This window comes from Anabrus simplex, chromosome 1 (assembly GCF_040414725.1).
Source record: "Anabrus simplex isolate iqAnaSimp1 chromosome 1, ASM4041472v1, whole genome shotgun sequence".
Taxonomy (NCBI): Eukaryota; Metazoa; Arthropoda; class Insecta; order Orthoptera; family Tettigoniidae; genus Anabrus; species Anabrus simplex.
The window spans coordinates 1138283960-1138296027 of NC_090265.1; the positions used below are offsets into that span (position 1 = coordinate 1138283960).

The 12068-nt window shown below is 36.4% G+C and overlaps 1 protein-coding gene across 1 annotated transcript in view; it reads left to right on the forward strand.

The window, feature by feature from the left end:
- LOC136876872 (box C/D snoRNA protein 1) overlaps positions 1-12068 on the forward strand; it is a 63744-nt gene that overhangs the window by 27281 nt on the left and 24395 nt on the right. The window contains exon 5 of the mRNA XM_067150632.2: positions 5210-5496. Within this exon, the coding sequence (XP_067006733.2) occupies positions 5210-5496 (287 nt within the window). The remainder of the gene's footprint in view (positions 1-5209; positions 5497-12068) is intronic.

The following is a 12068-nucleotide window of genomic DNA, read 5'->3' on the forward strand; positions in this document are numbered from 1 at the left end:
AGAAACACGTATTCTTTTGTTTTCGGAAAATCCCAATAGGAAGGGTGTAAAAGGGTGAATAATGGGTTGAATGCCTTTAATGAGGCTACTTATATTTCAGAACGTGAAGATATTACAGACCTGAAAACTGGTATTTTGGATCCACTTTAAAAGTAAAGAAACACGTATTTTTTTCGTTTTTGGAAAATCCAAATATTGGGGTGTGAAAAGGGGGGGGGGGTGAATTTTTTAAAATGAGTGTGTCTACATCTTAAAACTTTACAATTTACAGATGTAAAAGTTGGTAGTTAGAATCTCCTCTAAAAATAAAGGAACACGTATTTTTTTGTTTCCTGTAAATCCTAATAGGAGGGGTGTAAAAGGGTGAAAAATGGGTTGAATGCCATTAATGAGGATACATATATCTCAGAAATGAAAGATATTACAGAACTGAAAATTTGTATATGGGATCTCCTTTAAAAATAAAGAAACACGTATTTTTTAGTTTTTGGAAAATCCAGTTAATGGCGGTTAAACAGGAGTGACAAATTGGGGTGAATTTTTTAAAAGACTATATCTACAGAATATCTTGGAAACGTAAAATGTTACAGACGTAAAAATTGGGTGTTTGGAATCTTCTGTAAATGTAAAGAAACATAGGTGATTTGTCTTTGAAAACTCCACTTAAGGGGAACTCAAAAGGGGTGAAATTTTAAAATGAGAATTTTTACAGTATATCTAAAAAAACTTAACATGTTACAGAAGTGAAAAATGGCATTTTTTATCTCTATTAAACATAAAGAAACGTGTATTTTTAGTTTTCGGAAATTCCACTTGGGTGGAGGGGGGGGGGTAAAAGTGACTGAAAATGGTGTTGAATTCTTTTAATTAGGCTACTGATATCTCAAAAATGAAGATGTTTCTGACGTGAAATTTGATATTTGCAATCTTCTTTAAAAGTAAAGAAATACGTATTCTCGGAAAATCCAATGAGGGGGGGGGGGTGAATGAATTGAAAAATTAATTGACTTAATTGTATGAGAATACATACATCTAATAAAAACTATATCTGTTACAGACGTGAAAATTCGTATTTGGATCTCTTTTAAAAACAAAGAAAAAGGCGTTTTGGTGGGGAAACCATCTTGGAGGGCAGGAGTGTAAAGGAGTTGAATTCCTTTCATGAGGACACACAAATCAAAAACTGAAGAAGTTAGAGTTGTGATAATTGGTATTTAGAAGATCCTTTACTATTAAAGAAACGAGTATTTTTTGCGGGAAAATTCACTTAGGGGGAGGGGGGAGTATTGTGAAATGAAGTGAGAAAAGTAAATTATGTTTATGGGGATACATATATCTCAAAACTGAAGGTAATAGACGTGAACATTGGTGTTTGGAATCTCCCTTAAACATAAAGAAACAAGCCTTCTTTTAATTTTTCTTGGGGGTGGGGGGGAGGTGGCGGTAAATAAACTTAACGGCGGTGGGGTGTAGAACGAGGTGAGACCAATTGATTTTACTGTTATTAATGGACTTATAAGGATCCTCCATTGCTCAGGCGGCAGCGCGCTGGCCGCTCACAGCTGGGCTTCGTGGTTCAAATCCCGGTCACTCCATGTGACATTCGTGCTGGACAAAACGGAGGCGGGACAGGTTTTTCTCCGGATACTCCGGTTTTCCCTGTCATCGTTCATTCCAGCAACACATAATAATAATAATAATATTCCGGACTGCGCTGGAAACGGCTCCTGGACGGTTATGACTAAGAATGTAGTCCGGCCACGGGTTCAGTGCCGCCAAGGCACCCAATATGACACCACGCCGGATCTCCTGAAGGATTTTGTCCATATTAAAAATGATTATAGGAAAAGATGGCAAAGATTTACAGACCCAACTGACCGGGAGGAATACCTGAGCCTAGCCCGGGAAGTACGAAATCGATTGCTGGAAAGGAAGATTGAAAAATGGGAGGAAACGTGCCGTAAAATAATAGAAAACCAGTCAGGTCGGGAATTTTCCTGGATTCTCGCAGAAAACGAGTCAGATCGCGAATTTCGGCGGATTATATATCTAAAACAATAAGCATTCATTATAAATTTCAGTATAAAACCGTAGCGAAGCACGGGTATCTTGCTAGTATTTTATATTTTTTCACTAATATCAAGTAGAACACTGTATCATCTAAGTTACGACAGCAATTTGCTTATTAATATCAAATAGAACACTGTGATATTTAAGTTACGACAGTTTCCAGCAGCGATTCACTTCACATATACGGCTTTGTAACTTATATGCGACAGTAATGACATTATTTTGGTGCCTATGACGGCCTTCTTTAATGTGCAATATGCTTGTCACAGTAGAAAACATTGTATGTGAGTACTGCTATTCACATTCTCATTCTGTTCGCATGAGTTAAGTAGCTATAAATACGCCTGGTCAGTTTTCTCGTGGAAAATATTTACAGTAGTTCAGTTAGCTAAGGAAAAGTTTCTATTTGAATCCCAGCAGCAGCAAAATAATGAAGCAGGATACGTTGAAGGTGAATATTATGAAAGCAGTCCATGCCCCTCACTGGATCCAATGATCATTAATGCAATGAAAGATATTTTAACAGAGGGTGTTGAAAATGAGAATGATTATGATGATACACATGTAAGTGGCAATGTTATGTGTTCATTTTTGTTACACTAAATTACGCTAATAATACAAATATTTAAGTTACATTTTGTAATATGACATGTGGTGAAACATATGCAGTATTGCACCTCATTTTAAAAGGCAAATTTGAAGGACAGTGAGGAGTAGGAAGGAAAAGAATGTCATTTCTCAAGAACATTCAAGACTGGACTGGAATAAGAACCGTCGAACAACTCTACCGTGTTAGTGATTATAGAAGAACACTTCCATATTGACAGTCAACATCCAGGAGACTGGGCACGGCATATAGAAGAAGAAGAATTCCTCCTCTAACATTGTTATATAATCTTCTACTGTTAAGTCATCGCACCATATTACTACTTTCTTCTCCTCTGCACAATTTCTGCATTCAGCAGTTTATCCAAATACTCCTTCTATTTTTGCTTTACTTCTTCTGGATGTGCTATCAACTCTCCACCTTCCTCTTTCATCAACTTTGTATAAACTCTTTCCTGTTACTTCATATAATTCCATACAGCATTCTTTTACTACCAACTCTATCCGTTTCCATCTTTTGTGTAAATTCTTCCCACTTTTTCTTCTCTTACCAATTTCTTAGATTTCCTTTATTGGTTCAAGTTAGTTCAAAATTTAACCTTCTTTATTTTAGGTTCAAACTACTGCTTATGTTAAAACTTCTTGACATGATATTAACATATCTGTGATTTTCGTAGTAAAAAGGTTAGATTTTACTACTAATACTACACTATTTACTGAAACATACTAAAATTATGATGTATTATCATTAGAAAAAAAAGGAATGTACTGTATTTACATTTTTATTAAATAGAAAATAATGACTTTGATGTGCAAGTGAGATTAAGAAGACCCATTTCAACAAGTGTTGATCATTTTGAAAAATGGGATGAAACAAAGTTTTTTGGTAGATATATAATTCATAAGCGAACAGCAAACTTTGTCTTGCATCAAATAAAGAATGCAATTAAAATGCTGTCTGCACGAAATAATGCTATTTCTCCAGAAGCAATGATTCTGGTTAATTTTATTATGCTGCAGGCAGGTTTCTCATTAACATCGAGGACCACAGTGGTATTCATGTGTCCACAAGGGGCAAAATAGATAAGAAAGGTTTCTACAGCTTTAGGACATTTATCACAGCATTATATCAACATCCCAGCTGCACATGAAGAAATTGCTAGGGTTAAGCATGGGTTTTATGTGATTACTTATTTTCCTATCTATATTAGTGCAATTGACAACACTCATATTAAAATATAATCCTGTTATAGCTTTATAAATTCCATTACAGTGAAATTTTATAGTACACCCCATGATACTCAGATGATTACATAATTTTAGGCCTTAAATTGTTCGTAAAACCAAACAAAATCTATGTGGTTGTAGGGATAGATGGTACTTAAACAGTCTGCTTATAATATTCCATAATGTACTGTTGGTGGCATGATGTACTGTAATTGTGGTACATAAAAAATATTTCTACATAAACGATATAATACGTCTAAGAAACATAGCCCGTTCGATGGCTGTAATCAATAAGGCATCTAGTCTATATTAAGGTCCAACATCCTGGTTAACCGGTTCAAGTCTCACTCGCCAGAAGTATTTTTACCATCAGAATATTGGCCGGTAGGGTAGGAGAGGTGGTGGTATACAATTTATAATCTCTAGATTGCGTGTCAAAGGCCTGGATTCAATTCCAAACCTCTCAGCCCTGTTTATTTGAGTGAGGACATATGACGGTGTTGATACTGATTCGTCCGTTGGATCGGGATGCTAAGCCTTGAACAGAACCGTTGGTGCTGTTCGACAGCAGTAAGCTATCTCGGCACCAGGCTTTACCCTCTCCCTTCGTACTACCTTATATCACATCATTCATTTCATTGACTCTCTGATGTGGTTGACGTCAGGAAGAGCATCTGGTCTTTAAAACTTTCTACAAAGTTTCATTTCAATTCATACCCGATCCTGTAGAGAAATGGGGCAAGGGCTGGACACACACATACACACGTGTGCGCGCATGCACACACACACACACACTCTACACACACGTTTTCTTTCTCTCTCTCTCTCTAGCGTGATTATGAGTTGTGAAAATCTAAATTCATTTTAATTACTATTAGGTAACAAGTGGTAATTTTTCTATGCTTGTATTAGAATTACATATTTTTAGATTTTAATTATAGATATATTCACTGAGTTTATATTCGAAACTACTATATAAGAATATAACTAAAGAAAATTAGGGAATTGGAGCTTTAGAAGGTGGCATTAGGGCTAATAGTTTTTAGTTTTTCCCTAGGTGTTTAGGCCAAGTATAATTCAAAACAGAACACTAGCAGGAAAAAAAAAAAAATCATCTTGTACTGGTGACAGCCCTTTACTGTATTTAATTAAGCACCATGATCTGGGAGCTTTATTGCATCCCTCAAGAAAGTGTATCTTTCTATAAGAGTATCACTATAATCTTAATTAACATCTCCAGTATAATTTCAGGGATTTTGTGTTAGTACACTTGTCTGAATTATTACTGTATACTTTTTTTGTGTAGGATAGAAGAAAGTTGCAGATTGACTGAATTGCTTGACCGTCATGTGGATCCTGCTCAGTGTCCTCGATTGTTGAAGGAACCTTTACAGTTCTACCAGTCAGCAGGCCATAGTGGCATCAGCCTCCTTTTAAAAGGAGAAAATATACGTAAAGCTAACTCCAGGTTTCACCTTCTGGATCCTTCCATGACATTACGACAGGCCCTCAAGGGCAAGGCAGTTGTCGAATTTCCTACAATATATGTGATTTTAAATAATCACAAGGATGCTTATGAAATAGTGAATTCAGGTAATTCTTCTCTTATAACAAAGATAAATTTTAAGATGGTTAAGGATAGTTTCACTAGCATTAAATAGTGAAATGTCTACAACAATACAGTAAAATATCGCTATAACAAACATCAATATAACAAAATGTTCAGATATTCAAAATTATTTTTAGGCCCCTTCCCTTTTCCTTATTTAATGTGTGTTAAAATATTTCATTTTACCTAAATTCATACTTTCAGTGTAACAAATTTATAGTCAGTCTTTTGCCTATATTTAACTTTATTTTTAAACGTACCAATGCACCTAATACCAGAGAGCACACTTTTTTTATATAGCTGATTACAGTGGAACCTCGATTATCCATTCTCGGAAACTACGTTTTCCCAGAATATACGTTCAAATTACGTGGTCCCGCGACATTGTAATTAAATCACGTTGTAAAAATTCTGCATTATTCGTTCCTCGAAGAAACAATTTCCCAGATCAACCGTCCAGAAATTTCAGTCCCATCAACGCTAAATCCTCGATTAGTCGGTTTTTAATAAACTGTGTCTCACGAAAGGACAGCTGTGGCATACTTATGGATCTTGGCGCTAACACACCGTCATTGTAATAATTATAAAGTAGGCTACTGTAGGTACTGGAAAAGCGATCGGCGTTGAACTTGCATAAGAAACCATCTTAGCATCGCATTCGCGTGGTATTTTTTAGAGAATCTCGGAAAATCCTAAAGCAGAGAGTGGCCTCAACAATTGTAAGGAGACGCAGCGCATTTCGACAGCTCTGCTTGAAGACGGAACGAGTTTAGTCAAATGTTTGCACTTATAAAACATCCACATTATGTCCAGGGTTAGATGTTGATAATTTTTTTTTTTTTCAATCGTACTGCTGAACAGGTTTTCGGCACTTTCCTCAAGGCACTGTAGAGTAAATGGGGTTTTAGGCAGGAGTCGAAACTGCTCCTTATTAGTATTTTAATATTATTGTACACGATTATGTTAGCGAGACCAAAACAGATGTTGCACCTACATTAAAAAAAGAAAGCCATGGGAGGTCTTGGGATTGCCTATTACTGTTTTGGTCTTAATGTAAGACTGGAAATTTTATGTTTTCGTGTTAAAATGCCAAAAACCGCAGTCGTTTTATTTGCGCACGTTACATTTAAATGGTTTGTATAATTTCCAACTCGTACTGACATGTGCAGCGAGCTCACTTTCCAGATGACCTCAAGGTCACGAATAACCGTAATTTATGAAGATTAGATTTTTTTCTCTCTTTCCAATTTAATTGGATTAGTGACGAGCAGAACTGAATATAATGCATTCGAGAACTATTGAGAATCGATACTTACATTCGAAACCGTGTTTTCAAATTCAACATAACCTTTAAAAGTCGATGTAGGCCTAATTTACGCGGTACAAGATTTCCAGAAACTGACTACGAACAGTATACCGGAGACCAAATTACAATGAAAGATTAAGAAAAGAAGGGATTTTGCTATCATGTTGGGCGCTTTTGTATCTTATGAGCTTTATTTTATTAGATGAGAGAATTAAAAACTACTTGTGGTCGATTGTCGTTTGGCTTGGCGTTATTAGATATTTCGAAGAGTTTGGCTAATCAAAGTTGCTGAACTGAAAGAAGTTTTCACAGGGAACTGACGAAGATTCCCCCTATAAAACTGAATATAAAGTATCGAAAGTTTGAACTCGCGTACCGGTTATTAATGCGGTTTCGTGGTCTAACATGCCTGTCATCCATCGGGCCCGCGTTCAGTTCCGAACAGGTCAGGCAATTTTACCTGGATATAATCGCTGGTTCCAGGTCCACTCAGCCTACGTGATTACGTTTAATGAGGAGCCATCTAATGGTGAGATGGCGACCCCGATCTAGAGAGCCAGGAATATCGGCCAAGAGGATTCGTCACACTGACCATGCGTCACCTCATAATCTGCAGGCCTTCGGGGTGAGCAGCGGCCGCTTGGCAGGCAAAGTCTCATTGGGGCTGTAGTTTGGTTCGGTTTATGAGTTTTTGTAAGATTATATTTATACATATTTCATTTTTGTGATGTGTAGCCAAATTGTTGATGGTTTTCATTCATTCCCGGATATTCCGTTTTCCCGTGTTGTACGTTTTATTTTCATGGTCCTTCAAAAAACAGAGAATCGAGGTTCCACTTTATTAGGGTTCGGAAGTTAAAGATCTAAAGATGTACAAATATGCCCTAAAATCTAGCTAAATGTGACTGAAAAATAGTAAAATATGACTTACGGAATTAAGTTATAGATAGAAAATGTGCAAGTATTACTAACATCAAATGTCTTAAGTACCAAAAAGTGATTAGTGATACTACAGCAGACAAATTTATTAATGCGAACAGACAGAGCTACAGTACGTAAAAATTTTCAGTATGCATTCACACTTAATCACTTTACCACCGCTACCTCTACTTCAGATGCTTCACCAGAGAGAATTGTTCCTTCAGTAAGCCTACTGAAGATCTCTTTCACATAATTTCTTAATTTTATAACTTTACTGCATTTCACGTGAGAGAATTCACTGTTGTACTAAAAGTGTGACCATTATGTCTAAATTCGTTGGTGGTGAGAGGGGAAGAAGGCTGTAACTAGACCCATCAAGGATGGACTGGGCGAGAGAAAACGTGGAATTTCCTTGTTTGCTAATTGCTTCTCGGCTAAATACTGTATATCTATTGAAGTGACATCCTCCTCAATGAGACGTCCGCACAGCGGCTCTTTCTCGGAATCAGGTCTTCTAAACCTGCTACCTGTCTATTTCTGGAAAAGAAAAGTATGTCTACTACAGTATTTGGAAATCCTGTGTTCAAAACTCGATGTAGATAAAATGTACCTTGTTAAAGACGATGCCTCAATTTAAGCAAAAATGTTCAAAATATAACCAAATATGACCTTATATAATTATCGTATTTACGTGCATATTCACCTCTACCGCTTATTTTCCCCAAAATATGACCTTATATATTGTATTTACTCCCGTATTTACCTCTACTGCATATTTTCCCCAAAATATGACCTTATATACCATATTCACTCGTTTATTTACATCTATCGCATATTTTCCCTGCTCACAGACTTCCCTGATTTAAGTGGGAGACTCCCTATTTTTGGTCCTTTTCCCTCTCTCCTGATCGCAGAGACTTGTCTCCCGATTTTGGTAGCAGATTTAGTATTCCTGTATTTTTTTTAAATCCAAGGTTTTCTCTCGTTCTGTTAGTAACTGGAAAGAATTGCTGTTCAGTGGGCACTGACAAGACAGATGCAATCAGCTGGTGGTGGTCTTAAATATGACAGCATCTCTAACGTAATGCTTTTTATTTTAGCATTTCCACATAACAATGCCCACTGTGAGGCTATTTTTTAGCATATTTACAAGGACAAAAGCTCAGTCAAAGTTTCCAGAAAAAGAATTCTGGAAGAAAAATAACCTTAAAACCCATTCAACAAGGCCAGTGCTTTGAGCATAAATCTAGTTCAGAAATTTATCAAGAGGCCAAAGGCAGTTACAATGAAAAGTCGTGTTCTAAAGCTCAGATACATGCAGTATTTCAGTATTTATAAATAAATAAATAAATAAATAAGAGAAATTATGTAATTGAATAGTAAAATGTATTAAATATTCTTCAAAGTCACATCATCAATGACGTCATAACATGTCGGGATGTGCTGCAAAAAAATCCTTATTTTTGACTTTTGAAAGTTGGTACTTCTGTGCTCATTTTTTTCAGGACTGAAAACCGAATTTTATTTTTCCCTGCAGAATTTTCTCCACCCTCTGTTTAGCTCAATTAGGCCGATCAGCTGACCAGTTTCCTCGAGTTGCTGCTGGATTTGTGGGATGAATATTGTCCCGAGGTCCCAGCTGTAGAGCTGACAGCCAAGCGATAAGATATGGTAAAAAATACATTTGCAAGAAAAAGCATGAAGTTTAACTTAAACTCTCAACTAAGATTGCACCAGTCACCAAAGCAATTACTAGGGGCTGTATTATTTGGTAATAGCAATATGCACAAAATGTTTTCATATCTTCTTTCTTGCCTATATATGACCTTGTAGGTACTTAAAGTACCGTATTTTAATAAAATGAACTCTCAGAATCTGATTTATTGCACAAATTGCACAAATAATCACAAAATACACCCCACTTCATACGAAAAATTCTAAATAGTTACTGGAAAAGCTCTTCAATAAACGTTGAAATTTTTCTGAGAACTTGACTATTGTAGTTTCCTTCTCAATTGCTTGATAGGCTGTATATTCTCTACACAAATGCACGCAAAGTGATGAGCACTGTGTATCGGATGTATGTGTATTCAGTTCCGTGACCTCTGAGGCAATCAATAAAAATCGGTATATGTTATCGATCACTGCAAATGGCGTTGCGGTCGTAGCAAGATCAGTCGTAGATAACACAGTGTGCATTATGCTCTTTGGCAGTGAGAGTTCGCTACTGGCAAATGTCCAGCATGTAAGTATAAAAATACCAAAAACTAAAGTCACAACAGGTTTTTTTCAACTACTGAGGAATACAACATTGAGGTGTTCTACGTATTTGATGCTGCAAGAAAGATTCCAATGTGTAAGTACTGTAACATTCGTATTACGTGGAAACGGAAAGACACGTGCGATAAACCCTGCAGACAATCAGAAACACACAAAAAGAAGAAGAATGAAGCCAAATTAACATAATTCTAAGCGGTAAATAAGAATCGGCAATACTTCACACATCACAAAGAAGTTGAAAAATGATAGAGAGCACTTTGTAATAGACGCAACAAAAGCATTCATGCAAGCCAGCATTTGTACAGAAAAACAGGATAATCCTGTCATGAGGACATGGATGATTATAAAAGGAAAGGTAAATAATACTGTCTTTCTTGTAAAATACGACAGTATTAATAGGCCTATTGTAAATAAATCACCTGTTTGAGCAGTAATAATGTTATTGTTTTTTGTCCCACTAAGTACTTTCACGGTTTCGGGAGACATCGAGATGCCAAAATGTTGTCCCGCAGGAGCTCTTTTACATGCTAGTAAAACTAGTGACACAGGGCCGATGTATTTGAGCACTTAAATACCACTGGACTGAACCTGCCAACTTGGGCTCAGAAAACCAGTGCCTTAACCATCTGAGCTACTCATCCCTGGTCGGGCAGGACCAGCATATCCATGAACATCTTCCAGGGCTATATGGCTTTACAAAATGCAGTGAAAGCACATTTGGTACAGGGGAAGAAAGAAGACATTGTTAGTGAAGTTTTAGATGGTTTGATAGAAGACAACAGTGAATTTGCATCCAAGTGTTCATAAGCATTATGGTTTCTGAACGTCTAATGTGGTCAACGAAAGGGGCTTCTCTGCTTACACAAAGATACTTTCTGACTGTCACACAACTCTGCATCCTGATAATGTTGAGACCACGCTTACTTTGAAAACAAGTAATTCAAAATGTAAAAAGTGTGAGCTATGTGTAAATTCATATTAGAGCAGATCACCTAACTCCATTTCGAGGTATCAATTATTTATATACCGGTATTTATTTCTATAACATTTTGTATATTTAGTTGTTCTAAGATTAAATAACAATTTAATACATTACAAGAGTTCACTTTAAAACCCCTTATCAAAAATTAGGTTTACCCCATACTATAAGAACGATATCACAAGAAACATCGGTCAGTATGACAATTTATTTCACAAAATACCTACCAAAATAGTGTCAGTTTTAACACAGAGATCAACAGTGTTATTTCCCCAAAAATAAGGTCCTTAGCAATTATGATATTCCCCTATAGACCGGGAATTATGTGTAGAGCTTTCGTTTTAAAAGATATATCACTGGAGGTCAAATTTAGTTAAAATTCTGAAGAAATAGAGTACAGTAAAACCTCGTTATTTCGAAGTCATTGGCACTCAAAAATCGGACTTCGAATTACATGATTTCAAATTAACCGCCAATTCGCAATTCGGAAGTACCAACCCTTGCCGCGTTACAAAATATTCTAAGGCCCGTTACTGCATGCAGTTAACCTTGATTCACAGTTTATACCTTTCAAATGCCACGAAAAAGAACTATTTCCAAAATGTATCCAAGAAGGTGCATTTACAGTATTCAAATAATGCACTCGGATATTTCACTGGCAAACATAACCTCACGCAACGAAAAATAAAGAAAGAAAAAAGCACGATTCAAAGACGAGGAGAAATCTATGCTGGCTCCCATGTAAAAGTGCTTTATTAATTGGATTACTATACTATATGCATTTTAGATGCCTTGTATTTACACAGAAAGTACCCGATGCCCTTAAAATCGAACTTTCCTATGACTATCCTTGTACGATTTCCCGCCATGGCACTTCTCTCGTACTTCAGAAATGTAAACACTTGCCGCGTCACAAAGTATTATAAGACCCATTAATACATGCAATCACCTCGATTCACAGTTCAAACCTTTCAAATGCCATGGAAAAAACATTCCGAAATGTATCCAGCAAGGTGCATTTACAATGTTCAAATAATGCACTTGGATAAATCACTGACAAACATAACCTC